Genomic DNA, 16,262 nt, shown 5'->3' on the forward strand with positions numbered 1-16,262 from the left:
CCAGTTCTCTAGACTTTTTGCAGCCACACCTTATCTCTGGTCTTCCAAAGGAAAATCAGGAGGGCCACCGAGCCACACCCCTTCCTCCAATTCAGAAGGCTCTTTCAGGCCCTACCTTGATTGCATTGAAGCCAAGGCCCACTGCCTACAGGTGCAAACACTTTTGAGCAGGGGTGGTCGCCCAGAGTCTAGAATTTCAGGAAACTCCTGCCCAACAGCAACTCCCAAGACAAGTCTGGGCTCCGGGTGAACCTGTTTCCCCAACTGTAGAATAGGGATAATAATCCCACCTCTTGGAATAGCAACACCTAACTAAAGGGGAAAATTCCAGGCTAACTAGCCACTGCCACAATACACTTTTGTGCTGCAAACTTCACATTAACCCCCTGGGCATGCGGGACCCCAAACAACCAAGCACCTGGGGGACTGTAGATAGGTGCCTAAGATCCTAAGACTGACAGCTAAGAAAGGGAGAGGGTTCTTCACTGGGCGTGGGGGATGACTCCTGGTAGGGAGCTCTTCCAGCCACTGAAGGGGGCTCAGGCAGCCTCCTCCGGGAGCATTTTTACCTGACCTGTGACCTACATGGGTACAGGAGGTGGGAGGAAGCAAAGTGCCTCTGCCAAAGCAGCCGGAAGCAGCACTTAGACCTCGGATCAGTTCTCCATTCTCAGAGATGCGAAGTCATTTGGGAGCCCGGATAATGCTGAGGGTCCCTGCACGGTCTGATACCCACCTCTAAGCCAGGGGAGGACGGATGATCCTTCCCCATTTTACAGATAGAGTGCCGTGGGGAGGGAGGGGGTCCCGCACGTGCCAGGGCCGGGCTCTGCTCCCCAGGGGTCGGGTCTGAGGTCACGGGCATTTGGGGGTCTTGAAAAACACCCACGGATCACTTTCAAGCCGTGTCAACGTGATGTCCCATTTTCCAAGCGAAATCGAAGCGCCTCGCCTATGCCCCGTCGAGTGGCCAGGGCGTGACCGGAGGGGTGGCTCTGGAGCCGTAGGCCGGGTCTGCACCCACCGACTAAAACTGGGCGAGGACGCCAAGGTCGTTTGAGAGTCTGGAGAGCCAGACGCCCCACTCTACAGGCGAAAAGGCAGCCGCTGCCGCCGCAGGCTCCCAGCGCGGCGTGGGGGGATGCCCCGCCCCCTGCCGGCAGGGCCCGCCCCCTACGTCACCGCGCCCGGCTCCTGCTCAGCCGGCCCCCGGCCCCCGATCCGCACTTTCGACACGCACCCGACGCGGCGGCCCCTAGCCGGGCGCCCACCCCCGAACCCCCAGCCGCCGGCGCCCCGCTGCCGCTCGCGCCGCTCCCGAGGAGCGGGACCCCGCGTGCCGCCGCGCGCCCCGCCGGCGCCGGACGGCCCGCACCGCCGAAAGTGCGGACGCGGTTGCGGGGCTGGTCGGCGCCCGCGCGGCCCGGAAGCGGCGGCGGCGGTTGCATGGGCCGCATCGGCTCGTGCGGGCGCGGGTCCATGTGGAGGCTGCGGGCCGGGAGCAGCGCGCTGCGCGGCGGGGCCTGGGCGCGGATCTCGCAGCGGGCCGGGGCTGAGGCCGAGGCCGCGGCCGCGGCCGGCATGGAGCGCGCTGTGGTGCGCTGCGTGCCCTCGGAGCCCAAACTGAGCCTGTCGTTCGCGCTGGCCGACGGCAGCCACAAGCACATGCAGCGCGACCAGAGCGAGCCGCTGGGCCGGGCGCTCAGCCGCATCGCCACCAACGCGCTCAAGGGCCACGCCAAGGCGGCGGCGCGCAAGGGCCGCCGGGCCGCCGAGCCCGGAGCCGGCGCGGGGGCCGGAGCCGGAGCCGGCACCGCGGGCCCGGCCGAGCCGCTGGTCAAGCTCTACTACCGCGAGGAGGCCGTGGGCGACGACGTGCTCAACGTGGACGCGTGGCAGGACGGCGCCGTGCTGCAGATCGGCGACGTCAAGTACAAGGTGGAGCGCAACCCGCCCGCCGTCACCGAGCTGCAGCTGCCGCGCTACGTCATGGCCGGTTTCCCCGTGTGCCCCAAGCTTGGCCTCGAGTTCGGCGAGCCCGAGCGCTCGCTCTTCCGCTGGTTCCGCGAGGCGCGGCCCGGAGCAGCGGCCGGGGCCCCGTCCGCAGCGCCCCCCGTCGGCCGCGGGGGACTCGCCGGAAGCGGAGGCCGGCGCGGGGCCCGCGTGGGTGGAGGTGGGCGGCGCGCACGAGCGCGTCTTCACGCCCTCCAACGCTGACATCGGGCTGCGGCTGAAGCTGCGCTGCACGCCGGGCAACGGGCAGCGGCTGGGCCCGAGCCGCGAGCTGGAGAGCGCGGGGCCCGTGGAGGCCGGGCCCGGCGCGTGCACGTTCGACCAGCGCCACCTGTACACGAAGCGCGTGAGCGGCGACGGGCTCGTGCGCGCCGTGACGTACAACGTGCTGGCCGACGTGTACGCGCACACGGAGCACTCGCGCGCCGTGCTCTACCCGTACTGCGCGCCCTACGCGCTGGGCCTCGACTACCGCCTCAACCTGCTGCAGAAGGAGCTGAGCGGCTACAGCGCCGACGTGCTGTGCCTGCAGGAGGTGGACCGCGCGGTGTTCCACGACAGCCTGGCGCCCGCGCTCGACGCCTTCGGCCTGCACGGCCTCTTCCGCCTCAAGCAGCACCAGCACGAGGGCCTCGCCACCTTCTTCCGCAGGGACAAGTTCCGCCTGCTGGCGCAGCACGACATCGCCTACCAGCAGGCGCTGGCCGGGGACCCGCTGCACGGCGCGCTGCTCGAGCAGCTGGGGCGCTACCCGCAGGCGCGGGACCGCGTGCTGCAGAGGTCCTCGGCGCTGCAGGTGAGCCCGCACCCGAGGGCGGGCGGGTGCACAGCACAGCCGCCGGGCCTGAGGCTGTGACTCCGTGGATTTTCCTACCGGTCCCTTCCCTTGAAATCTTAAGAGAGCCCAGGGCTGTGCCTAGCGTGTCCGAGGGCTGTTGCCTCCCCCTGCCCCTCAGAAGGTGGCGGATCTCTTCTAACGTGCGCTTGGCACAGGGGGTACGGAAACAAGAAGGCGACGTGCCGGGCCGTTGAGGGCCTTGCAGTATGGGGTGGGGGGGGGCAGGGGCACGGGCACCTCGCACCCCGTCGCTCGGTTCAGCTGGACGGCTTCGTTGTCTTCCTGGAAGGGCAGGGACTGTTTGGTTCTTGTTTCTCTAGCTCCGTATCCTGGCTCAGTGCCTGGCAGGCGCCAAGTGCTAGTTGAATGAAGAAGAGGCGCATACTGGGTTTTGTGATGCTGGGAGAGTGCCTTGGGCAGCACCGCAGGGGTGAAGGAGTAGCCAGGTTGTGTTTGGCCCCGGGGCTGCTGCCCTCTGCCAGGCAAATCACGGCTGCCTCCTCTTCCCCCCCCCCCCCAAAAAAAAGGCGTGCTGGTTCTTAGCCAGTTTTATTTAGACCCGTAAGACGCAAGGTGGTCAAGGTTAGATGAGGACTGTAGTATCCCTTGATGGCAGGGATTGCTTTGTCTTGGTGTCCCCCAGCAGATGTTGCCTGCAGGTGCTTAAGAACTACAGATTGTTGGGAGAAAAACTGAAGTGAAGAAAGGAAGGGGGGGTCCCAGGGGGTCGGGATGGGATCAGTCTAGCCTCCTGGTGTAGTAGCTAGAGCTGGACTGGTCAGGAGGATGGTCAGACAGCTGTATGGTGCTAGGTAAGTCCCTGAGTCTGCGCTGTAAAATGTGGACCACGGTCCCAGCAGTACCTGCCACACAACGGTTAGGAGGCTCAAACCAGGTCATATTTTCAAAGAACTTTTTGCAAGTGTTACTGTTACTTTTATTAGAGCCAAGCGTCTGGGGCCTTGGGAAGTGAGTGGCATGCCTCCGTATCTAGAGCCAAAGGATTTGTAGGGTCAGAGATGACTGGAGTCCTAGCTCAAAGCCTTCCTGCCTGGATTAGCTTGTAAATTGTCTGAACTTTCACTTTATTTTCCTCCTCCGTAAAATGAAGAGGCTGGAGTAGATGTTCCTTCCAAATGTAAATGTGTGATCCTCGGACCCTCGGATTTGGAGCTTCGTTTAATGAAATTGCTATAGGTGAATCGTCAGGGAAGTTGTATTTAAATCTCACCTAGTTCTCTGTGCTCATGGCAAGTCACTTCTCTGGGCTCACGCTTCCTCTTGTGTAAAAGGATGGGATTGAGTTAGATGACCTGAATTTTTAGGGATCTGATCTTGCCCTCCTCCCTGTCCTGCTATTAAGTAAGTTCATTCTCTTAAGGGGTAGAAGTGATTGCTAATCCAGAGATTTATGAATTTTACTGTTCATTCTTGGGCAAACATTATAATTTCCCTCTTAGTGAAATGTGGTGTACACGTATCTCAAACCCAGCTCAAGTTATTTAAGATTTTGCTATAGATCTGTTACTTTGTTGGTGTGCTTGAACTCCAAGTTTGCAAACTACCTCTGACACTAAAAGATGAGCAGTTCTGCAGCTCAGAGTTTTGGAGAGCTGCTCAAGGAACTTAGGCCCCACTGCCAGTACCTGTCAGAGGATAATCTCGAACCCAGGACTTCTGGGCTCTGTGGCTGGCTTTCTGCTGCCATGGTTAAATACATCATTTCTAATTCAGGGTTTGGTGGGTCAGCATGAAAATGATGTCAGATTTCAGTCCCTTCCATATTCCAGGACCAGACTCTGGAGTTACGAACAACTGTAAGACACTTTATAAGGTAGTGTCACTTTATGTTCTAGGTTTCAGTTCTTCAGTCTACAAAGGACTCTTCTAAAAAGATTTGTGTTGCAAACACTCATCTCTACTGGCATCCAAGAGGTAAGCATTTGGATGGGTGCAGGGTGGGGGGGTGTGTGTGTGTGAGTGAGAGAGAGAGAGAGGGACAGACACACAGGGACAGATGAGAGAGAGAATGCCTCACATCCTTGCATTAGTTAATAAGGGTTAGGCTTGCTAGTATTCAAGTACTTTTTTTAGACCGTGTCCCTAACGGTTTAGTCATTTGTGTTCCGCAGTCATATGTCTCATCTTTCATTTCCACAGGTGGGCACATTCGTCTCATTCAGATGGCGGTTGCCTTGACTCACCTGAAACACGTGACCCACGATCTGTACCCTGGCATCCCCGTCTTGTTTTGCGGGGATTTCAATAGCACGCCCTCCACAGGCATGTACAGTTTTGTCAGCACAGGCAGCATCTCTGAGGACCATGAAGACTGGACCTCCAATGGGGAAGAGGAGCGCTGCAACATGTCTCTCACCCATCCCTTCAGACTGAAAAGTGCATGTGGGGAACCTGCCTACACTAATTACGTGGGAGGGTTCCACGGATGTCTAGATTATATTTTCATTGACTTCACTGCCTTAGAGGTTGAACAGGTGATACCGATGCCAAGTCACGAAGAAGTCACCACCCATCAGGCCTTACCCAGCGTCTCACACCCCTCTGATCATATAGCCCTTATTTGTGATTTAAAGTGGAAATAGACTGGACCTCAGCGTGGCAGACAGTTGTTGAGTCAAAAAAAGGTGTTCAGTTACTTAGGATCTAACTTGAATCAAGGCCTACGTTGTAACCTTGACAAGAGGGGAACAGACTGATTATGGGAAAATGTTCACACTCTTACCACTGGCTCTGTTCTAACCTCGTTCTTCATTGTATGTGACATCTGCATGATTCCTTCTTCTCTCTTCTCAACAGAGGGGGAAGAAAGCAAATATATTTAAAACTGGCACAAAAATTGGATGATCATATATCTTTTTAATAAGTGATTTTTAAACAGTGATCAAGAGGTTATTTTGTCTTTTTAAGAAACCTGAGTGATTCTAACAGGTTTTGTAAAATAGTGTACCTTTTGAACGATAACCATGTTTTTTATAATTAAGGGAGATAAGTTGTAACCAGGTACAAAGTGAGAGTGGCTAGAGGAGGAAAGGAAGGAATGCTATCAGGTCTCACCCTATCTTCCTCTGGATGACCCACTTTAAAAAAGAAGAGCTTTGAGAATCCTTAAGTGTATTGTGACCTATGGCCATCCCTTCTTTCCATCTCACCTCTCCAGTTCTGAAGCCGAAACGCAGGATCTGATAGGGCTTTGGTTTCTGATAACCAGCTGCTACAGGAGCTGTATTCCTGAAACCATTCTTAGTGTGACCAAACAAGTTAGCACCAGTAAGAAGACATTCCTCATTAAACCTGTGAGCTAGTAGACTGGAGTCAGCAGTCATTGGCAGGCAGCAACTGCGCTCTCTCAACCATAAATTCTTTGTGAAGTTTAATGTTATCTGGAATTTGGCTCTGCAGGCCAGTGTTAAGGCAGGTCGGATGGAAGTCAGAAATCTTAATGCCCTGCTGAGGTGGACTGAAGTTTTTAGATAATTTATTTAAGTTTGATGTTGGAAGTGTAGCCGGTGGGTTTTTCTTAATAATGTCTACAAATCAGAATAGCACTACTAAGAATGTGTGGGACAAGTTAATAAAACTAAACAAGCCTATGGATTGTAGGAACATCCCAGATAGAGAAGTCACCCCTTGCAAAATCTTAGCCATGAAGCCCAAGTGCCCTGCTTTTTCATTTGAGACAGATTTATTTAAGTTTGAGGCTGGCTAGCTCCTGTTTGCTGTTGGTTATGTTTATCATGAGGCTGCGGCCAGACTTCACCAACAAGATGTCTTCACCTGCAGGATCGCTCTCGCCTGGTGGAGGTGGTCTGCACGGCACAATGAGGCTTTGTGGTAGCAGCTTCCTGCTTGGGTTTCATTTTAGCTGTTGAAGGTACTGATTCCCCAGTGCTAGAGGATCTCCAGTGTTTTCTATCTGAGGGGGAAGTAATAGCTTGAACTATTGGTTCTACTTTTGCCATTGAGCCTGGAACCTTAACTAGGACTTAACTCTTTTATTGGTGTTTTGTTCCTTCATCTTCTGCCTGCTGAAAGTGCTCATGATTTGGGGTCATAAGCTCCCAGGAGATCATTGGAGGTAGGTCCCTACCTCCAAACTCCTCCTTCCCTAAGGACTTCCTAGAGGCCCATCCTGTTGTAACTTAGATCAAAATCACCATAACCAAACCAAGAGCCGGTGTGGCAATATGGCATGTTAGAAGGAGGAATCTGGAGCCAAAGGACCTGAGTCCAAATCCTACCAGGATTTCCTCAGGCAAGTCAGGTAGCTAAGTTTCATTTCCCTCATCTATAAAATGAGGGTGTTGGACTAGATCCTAACTATTGTGGGTGGAAGGAGAGATTTAGGTTTCTGTATTTTTGTCTCCTAAATAAAAAGGAATGCAGGAAGAGGCTTAAGATGGTATTTTCCTGTAGTTCTAGCCTATACCACTGTAAATGTAAATTCAGTGTCTCTGAGCTGTTTGCTTCCAGAAGCATGGAGAATGGAAACGTCCTGCTGAGAGGTGACCTGAAATCTCTCGGGCGTTTTTCACATTCAAAAGTGTACATGGGTTTATATATAGGCAGATGGGATTCTCATCCTAAACAGCCTGGCAAACTTAACTTCGGGTCCAACAACTCCAGCCTAGGCAGATCTGATGGCAGCTTGTCTACTGAGGCTTTCCAGGTAAAACTCTCCAAGTTTGTGCTCTTCTTCTGATCCAGACATGCATTCTGTCTTCAGCCTGTTTTTTCCTGATGGTTTTATCTCATTTTCTCCAGAATCTTCCTACAAGAAAATGCATTAATACATTGTGCTACAGGCAAGGGACACAGGAAGATAACACAAGATATCTTAACTAACACCCAGTTTTGTAGCCATACAAAAGTTAAGTCAGCTACCATTCAACCTGGTATGTGCAGGAGTTTGCATATGGAGATAACGAAGGCTCTTTGTAGTGAGTAGGAAGACTGTCACTGGCATTTCTAGGTGTGCTGAAATTCTGTCTTGCCATTAATGAGTCATAATACCTTATTATTTAAAAGGGGTCATTAATAATTTTGTTAAGTTTTAAATGTGTTTTATGCCTTATTCTCACTAAATTTGATTTTATAGTATGTTTTAAATTTGAGTAGAAGAAAGTCAAGCAATTCTTTCCAGGATAAACCAGGTTTTATAATATCAGAAATTATCACCAAATAGATTAACCAACTAAATTTTAAAAAATAACTGTGGGTTGAATTCAAGTGGTTGAAAATGGCACAAGATGGATTCTGTTCCCAAGCCACTACAAGAAAACCAATGAGCTTGGTGACTTTGAGGGAGTTTCAATGAATTTATAATTTAGTAGAAAGCACAGAAACACTTGGTGAGACTTTTTTAAAATGTCCGAATTCCTTTCTGGTGATCTTCTGATTTATAAATGGGCTTTCAGAAAACAACACTAAAATCAGGTCTGGTCTGAGCCAGGGGTACTCAGTTAGCTTGCTCTAGGCCTTTGAATTCACCAGTTTCAGACATTCTGATTTACCACCAAGCTGTACTACCTATGTTTTGTCGTCCATAAAGCATGCTTGGACTAGGTATTCATATCTGTTGTTTTCTGATTTTAATTTTTTCTATTGGTTGTAAAGAATAAATAGTGAGGGATCGTTTCCTACTCTGCTTTCTCTCTAGGTGTGGCCCTGCTCAAATTAATTCTTTATAAACTTCATATCCATCAAGATCTTTTTGCTTCTTTTTGTATCCCCAGCATGTAGCACAGTGCCTGGTGGCACAGAGTAGGCACTTAACAAATGTTGATTGACTTCATGTCCATATTCATTGAGAACAGACTTGATTTGGAGGCACTGCAGGGGCTTCCCTCCTGAGGGACAAGGCTAGGCGTGTACTTCAACCATTCCAATTGGCGTATGATTCCAAGCAGTGGAGAAGATAGAGCTCTCCTTACTGTGAAAACTAGCCTAGCCTGCCTGGCACAATGTCGGGATAAACCAGAGATGCCCGTGGGCCAAGGGGTAAGAAAGGATGCAGCAGTAAGATACGTTCAAAGAGCTATGCAGAAGAGAAAGTAACCAGAACTACTTTACCAAATAGTCTGATTTTTTGTTTTTATCTTTCCCCCATTGTAACATTTTTATAGAGCATGATAGATTGCAATCCGTCAGCAAGTTTTAGTTTCTTGGTGGAGGTCAGGGTCCATCAGAATTACTAACATCTGTAGAGTGGGCAGGGTGGCGGGGTAGCCTTGGACTTAAGATCAGACCTTGCCTCTGACCAAGTCACTCTCTCTTAACCTTAACTGGTCATCTGTGAAATGAGGGCTAGAGTAGCTACAGACCCAGTCAGTGGGGTCGTTGGGCCCGAATGAGAAAACAGAAAGCACTTCGCACATTTTATTAGACAAATGTCAGCTGCTATTCACAAGATAGAATCTTAAACACAGCTGATGTTTAGGGAAAATGAAACTGGGAGCTTTATCCTAAAACTGGCCCTTAGCAAGTACAAGACAAAACCCTTTGGGTTCTGTAGCAAAAGTGTATGTTCTGTGTAACCAGCGTGAACTGAGAGATACAGGACACTTTAAGAACGAATAGAAAAAATCTGAAGAGCGTAAAGTTTTTTGGCAGTTAATATTCAGGGCTATATCACCCAACTTGGTGCTTTCCTCCCAAAGGGCCCTATTTTCCACTTCATTTCATAATGATGTAGTTTATGGCAGGTTGGGAAAGGACAATTTAGTTTTCCTTGATCAACTAAGTCAGGGTAGGGGGAGCACAGATTGAAATGAGTTACATTTTTGCATCCTGTAGTATTCGAAAGTTGTCTTTTAAGATATTAGCAATCCCCACCCGTCTCCACCTGCAAAGTAGGAAATGCATCTGCCTTAATTTAATCGACCCTTCTCCACACGTGCCGGGTGAGATGACCTTGTAACATGTTCAGAGAAGTTAGTGTAAGAGATTTAAACAGGAATGTAGTTGTGACCAAAACCCTAAGGCCTGCAACACGTGGACATTAAATTAGTTCCTGGAAAAAGAAACAAGACTGTCCAGGCAAACAAGAAATGCTGCTGCCACTGCCTAAAAACCACTGGGCTGAGGCTGCCTGGCCATATCCCTGGTCTGATCTTACCCAGCCCTTTCTCAATCTGCTTTAGACATGTCAGTCTCAGCCCTAGTGTCAGGGACTCTGCGGGCTGCCCCAGTACCCTGCCTTTCCTGGTTGTCCACATCCGTCTTTTACGTTGCACTCATCTCCACTAAGATTATGTTAGAACACACGAAGAAACTCATTGGTTTATGTGGGGACTTCCCAGCATGGTCAGGCCTTGGGGTGAGAGAGATGGGACCTGTCTGACCTATAGGACCATCAGCAAGCTACTCAATCTGCTTAGGTCTCTTTTTTCTCTTCTGAAACATTAGCTTAGATGCCCTCCCAGGCGTCTTCCAACTCTGGGGCTACAACCCTATGAAATGACTTGCCCAAGATCACAGAGTAAAAGGCAGAATTTGAACTTCCTGCATTGAGGTTCAGCATTCTAGCTGTTGGTGGGAGGAGGGAGCTTCATCTAGTCTCTGGTGTGTCTACGTAAGGTTGGCTTGGTCAGGAATCTTGTTATGAGACAAGTTCCTAAAGACTCCTTTAGGAAAATGGAATCATGTGATCCAAGTGTAAGCCCATGCCATCCGATCTGGACACAGGGAGGTGATCCTAGGACCTTGTTCTGTGTAATTGAACTGTCTAAAAGCCAGTACTTACTCCCTTGGGTAAGATAACACACTGGAAGGGATAGGAGTGAATTTTCCAGGCCCTGAGTTTTCATAGTCTTGGGTTGAGATAGGTGATAATCCAATCGTGTCATAATATGACAGATTTTTAGTTTTCATTTATTTGCTCCCTTTCACAATATTAATATTTGTGTCTCTGTAGCTTTGCAAAAGCACTTAAACATTTTACATGTGTGTGCTCCTCTCATTTTAACTGAAGTATACTGATTAAACAAGAATTAGCAGGTATAGACAGAGCTGCTTCAGTTTTTACTTACTCTTTATTTATACTCACTTGAGAATGCTTTCCAGAGAACGTGGTCTTCCTTCTCCACAACCATCTCTTTTGTTGAGCTTTCTATTAGCCTTGGTGATGGAGACAAAGATATAATTTAAAAAACTGACAAGGAAGCATGCTGCATTGGGTCTATTACATTACAGAACAGTCTGATCCAAGTTCTTGGGCTTCCATTGCCCATCCTTAGGTAGAAGTCCTAATTGAGTGATTCTAAATTAGTGAGCAGTAAAGAGCCCCCCAGTTCTAAACAATCCAGGGGAAACACCGCTGTCCTTGGGTTTCAGCCTCCCTCGTCCCCTTCATTAAAAAGGCCCATCTCTAGGAATGGTAGGACCATAGGAAGCACTTCAGAGATCATCTGGTCTCCTTTTACAGAACAAACACCTTAGTGGTGCAGAAGGAATTCAGTGACCACAAACAAAAACCCAAGTAAATAAAATTCCATATTCCCGAGTAAGAACGGACTCGAGTCAATAAGGGTAAGGGAAGACAAGCAATTAATCCAATATCAAAACTGGAAAATCAGCAATGTTACCTCCAACATTTTATAATTTTACAAGATGGATTATAGTTTGTCTGAGGTTACATTTGATTCATTGTAAGAAGCTAAGGTATTCTGGGAAACAGCCAGGTTGACTACTACATGTGTTCCCGTCAGTTCTTAAAATCTCAAAATTTGTGACATGATGTTGAACAGAATAGCTGAGCTAGTGACCCAGTGGATAGACCACTGGGCCTGGAGGCAGGAAGACTTGTTCAAATCTGGCCTCAGCCCGTAGGAGTTGTGTGACTCTGGGCAAGTCACTTCATCCTCTTTGCCTCAGTCTCCTTATCCGTCAAATGAGCTGGAGAAGGAAATGGCAAATCACTCCAGTATCTCTGCCAAGAAAACCCCAAATGGGGTCATGAAGATTTGGACAGGAGTGAAAAAAATAACTCAATATCTTTAAAGTATTTAATAAATTTACTATCTTTTTAAGATGGTTGATGTTACCCATGGAGTACTGCTGCTTGTGAATGACCACTGTCAATATTTAATGGGGGAAATGGATATCTTTTGTTCAGTCATCGGCATATTCACAAAAACACATTTCCTTGGAAAACTAAAGTTGGTCTTTCTGAAGGAGGCAGCACACCTCCCTCAAAATAAGCAGAAAACCCGGGAGGCTACAAATCTTGATTTCCATCTTATAACCACTGTAGCATTTAAAAATAACCTGTCTCATTCCATGTTTTTTTACTGTCCTGAAGAAAGCTGTTTTAAAAGAATTTGTAGGCTTGCACAGTTGTCTTTGTGTTCATGCTGGGTGAGTAAACCATAAAAGGACTTGTGTCCATGGCAAAAAGCATGGTTTCTTCCTGCTGCTTGCTTAGGTGAAGGACTTTGTGTTAGTCATTTGAATTATCTTTGGATAAAATGGGTGCCTAGTGGAGCTGGCCTTCCTACTGAGCAGTTGGGGTGAACCTAATGCTTATAAACTATAGTACCTGGAAGTAAGTACAAAATATTCTTCACTGCTAGTGTGCTTGAGTTCAGCCATCTTGAATTTAAACAAAAAGAAAGCACATGTGACTCCTGTGAAATTTGTCCAATGTCATGGTCACTTAAGAATTTTGGCTTCTTCAACCGTATACACAACTCAAATTCAAACTACTCCCAGCCCCTGCCAACCCAATACTGAGGAAGCCTTGGCTTCGCTCTGGGGTAAAGGTTTACTTGACTGGCTAATTCCCTTTCCTAAATGGCTGCCATGAGTGTCAAGAAGTCTGTAATAACTTATTTATGGTAGACTCAAGTTTATTTATTGTTTTCCTCTTTGTATTTTTGTCGTACCAAAGTCTGTGATGTCTATCAAAGTTGATTGCACAAAATAAAAACCTCTTTGAGAAAAGTCATCCTAGAAGGAATATAAGGAATTTTTATTCTTTTGTAAACAGTAGTCACTTCTGTCTAAATCATTTGTAGTCATAGAACTTTTGTTCAAATCTAAGGTGCTCCCACCAACAGTGTAAGGTCACCTCCCCTCTTCAGGGCTCAATCTCTAAAAAATGAGGGGTTTGGACCAGACCTTCAGGTCTCAGTGTGATCATCTGGGAGCCACCCTTTATTTCCCCACATAAACCAGTGACAGATAGTCTGTTCTTGGCCAGTAAACAAGCCAAGGCTCAAACAGGGTTCAACACATAATCGCCCATCCATCCATCCATCTTCAGCAAGGGAAGCCCTTTCCAATTTTGGAAGATTGATGAGTGAGGCACTTCTAGCTTACACTGCCTTTTAGGGTCAAGCAATAAAAGAATCCTAATCCTTCCACAAGCCTATGATCATAACCCCCTCTATCTTTTCTTTTCTCTGTTCTAAGCACCCCCCAGTAACTCCAATACTGAGATAACTCTTTTGCCTTCTCCCCTGGCATGTGTCAGTCAAGAAATACTTCAGGGCTAATTGTGCCAGGTAGCCCTGAGGACATGAAAGCCAAGAAAGCAGTTCAAGGAGTTCACATTCTAATAGGGAAAAATAACTAAGTCTATCACAACATTACTACGGATGTTTTGCATAACCACATGTTATAACCTATATTGAATTGCTTGCCTTCTCAATGAGGAAGGATGGGAAAGGAGAGAATTTCGAACTCAAAAGTTTTAAAAAATGAATGTTAATTGTTTTTACATGTAACTAGGGGAAAATAAAATTCTAAATAAAAGCTAAAAAATATAACTAGGTATACAGACGATATATACAAGTGGATGAAGATTATCCAAAAGGGAAAGGCCTACTGCTGTGGGTGGTATTTGAGCTGTTCCCTACAGGAAGCCAGGGAAATTAAGAGGTGAGGTGGACAATAAATACTAGACATCAGGGACAGCCAGTACAAAGACATGACAGATGCAAGCAGGCCGGTGAAGCTGAACTGCAGAGTATATGAAGCCAAGTGAAGTGGGAGAAGACTGGAAAGACAGGAAAGGCCCAGGCTATAAAGGGCTTGAATGGCAAATAGGAGTTTATATTGGATCCTGGAGTCAAGGGAGCTCAGCACAGGAAAGGAGCAGCTTCAGTGGAGACCCAACTGACAGGGCATCTCTCTGCAAACAAGCTTTGTCAGTTCTGCCCAAGTTATCTTGGGGCCACAGCCCATTCTTGCCTATTCAAAGCCTCTTCCTGACTCTTTGAGCATCACCAATACTGAGGCTAACAAGGTGGCCTTTCCTTTCCAGAAGCTGGAGATCATTAAAAAACACTGCACAATTTCTCCCAGGTGATCCAGCCTGCTCATTCAGCACAACAGGGCAACATTATTAAATTAACAGTGAACACTCTCTCGCTTTAAATACGTAACACAAATATATGGGGAAAAAAATGACTTTCATTATCAAGAATAAAAAAATTCACGTGAGCAAAATTAACTACTAGTCCTGAAAATGGCACAGAAATAAAATACTTCTGGGAACACCTGTAATAATTTGCTGGAGTCAAAACCCAAATTATGGGACAAGAGTGACATAAGATGATGACATTAAGAAATTTCATCCAATTTTAATTTCAACCAAAATGTTGTAGAAGTTAAAAAAAATGGATACATTCACAGCAAAGCAACAGAACAGTCACTCAAATGAGGGACAGCAGAGAATTTCTTCAGTTATAAACAAATAATAGCTTATTAACAGGATGGAGAAAGGATGGGGAAAGCTGTTGTAGCCTTGTGGTAGTCTGCAGCGGACGGGGAACCTCTAACCAAATCACAATCTGTTCATCTTTCCAATCTGATATTGGGAAAAGAGCTACAGGAATACTTGAGAGTTGTGACTTTACTGGTTTTGGATAGCATTTTATACCAACAAATTGTTTTCCACAATAGGGAAAATCACACAAACGTCTTATTGATGCTGACCAAAACAGTAATCTTCTTTTTCCCATGAAAAATGACCAAGTGTTAAATCTCCATGCCTAAACATTTTTAAAAGAAACAGGTGGTAATTTTAGAAGAAATTAGTTTAGGGGGCAGCTAGGTGGCACAGTGGATACAGCTCTGGCCTTGGAGTCAGGAGGACCCAAGTTCAAAGTTGGCCTCAGACACTTGACACTTACTAGCTGTGTGACCCTGGGCAAGTCACTTAACCCCGATTGCCTCACAAAAAAGAAAAAAAAATTAGTTTAAATTTAAAACATTCTTTCCCTGCAGCCCCAGAAGGCAGCCTGGGTCTATTGCTAACATCTGCAGTTTTTCCAAAGGACCCTTAGAGGTCATTTAGCTCAAAGCCCTCATTTTAAGATAAGGAAACAGGCCCAGAGAGGGAAATGTCTCGGTCAAGGCCATTCCAGGACTCAGAAGGGATGGGAGTTGAGCTGGGGATCTGCAGCCTCATGAGAGGAGGGAAAGACAACTTTTAACTAGAAGGCTTGGAGAAGGCCTCGGTGTTGCCTGCAGTACCTGAGCTGTTCTTTAAGGAAGAGGAAGCAGTCGGAGGCATCGGAGTGTTACAGCAGAGGTCAGAACCAAAGCAGGGAGCAGCAGCTCTAAGTCAGCCCACTGGAATGTGGATTTTCCAAACAAATCTCATTAAAATTTAGGTTTAGTAAAAATTAATCTTTCATACAGCGATTACTATACAAACACTGCATGAAAGTAATGTCTGTTTAACAGTAGATCTGAAACAAGCCTATTACAGAAAAAACAATTTTGCTGTCTTTTTCAACACACAATTAAATTCTGATGCTTATCAGTAATATAATTTACATGAAACACTTTAAAACTATTAACAGCCTTGGTTAAAAAAAAAAAACACCCAAAGCATATTTCTAAGTGTCTAAGTGTACTGATTTAAGTTACCAACAATATGGGAAAAACAAAAAATTTACCTAAGATAAAGACTAATCTGGGGTAACCATGGGCGTAAGAAACGCATTTCTTTTGGTCGGGCCACAAAATATTTAAAAAACAAAAACAAAAAACCTGCAGCTGTTTCTCCCTACCTCACCCCCCTCCCATTCATCCCCCTCATCAGTTTCTGCTTTGATAATCAGCAGTATTTTTTTCACTATCTAAAACTCATTAATCTTTCAATTATCGAAACCTGAAACAGGTCAAAGATCCATGACCTCTCAGCCTGCACCCCTCCCCCTGCTTCCTGCACTTTGTCAGAGCCACCATAACTAATACATTCATCATTCTTTCACCAACCAAACGGAGGAAGTTCTGACTTCAGCTAGGCTACTCCTTCTGCAAAGAGACACTGAATCTTTCAACAGGCCTGTTTTCAAAGACTCTACAATTTGGTAGGAGCGGGCTCAAATTTATCCCAAATTGGCACAACCTTTAGACGTGGAGGTATGCTCTATTCTGA

General features: G+C 47.3%; 1 protein-coding gene across 1 annotated transcript; it reads left to right on the plus strand.

The window, feature by feature from the left end:
• The first annotated feature begins 1,409 nt into the window (after nucleotides 1-1,409).
• PDE12 (phosphodiesterase 12) lies at nucleotides 1,410-12,815 on the plus strand. The gene is given in 4 exon segments (XM_020968974.2): nucleotides 1,410-2,105; nucleotides 2,107-2,809; nucleotides 4,708-4,786; nucleotides 5,012-12,815. Coding segments are annotated over 4 exon segments (1,884 nt in total). The 5' UTR covers nucleotides 1,410-1,446; the 3' UTR covers nucleotides 5,455-12,815.
• Nucleotides 12,816-16,262: the final 3,447 nt, after the last annotated feature.

This window comes from Phascolarctos cinereus, unplaced genomic scaffold (assembly GCF_003287225.1).
Source record: "Phascolarctos cinereus isolate Bilbo 61053 unplaced genomic scaffold, phaCin_HiC Scaffold_4;HRSCAF=312, whole genome shotgun sequence".
In the NCBI taxonomy this organism is placed as follows: domain Eukaryota; kingdom Metazoa; phylum Chordata; class Mammalia; order Diprotodontia; family Phascolarctidae; genus Phascolarctos; species Phascolarctos cinereus.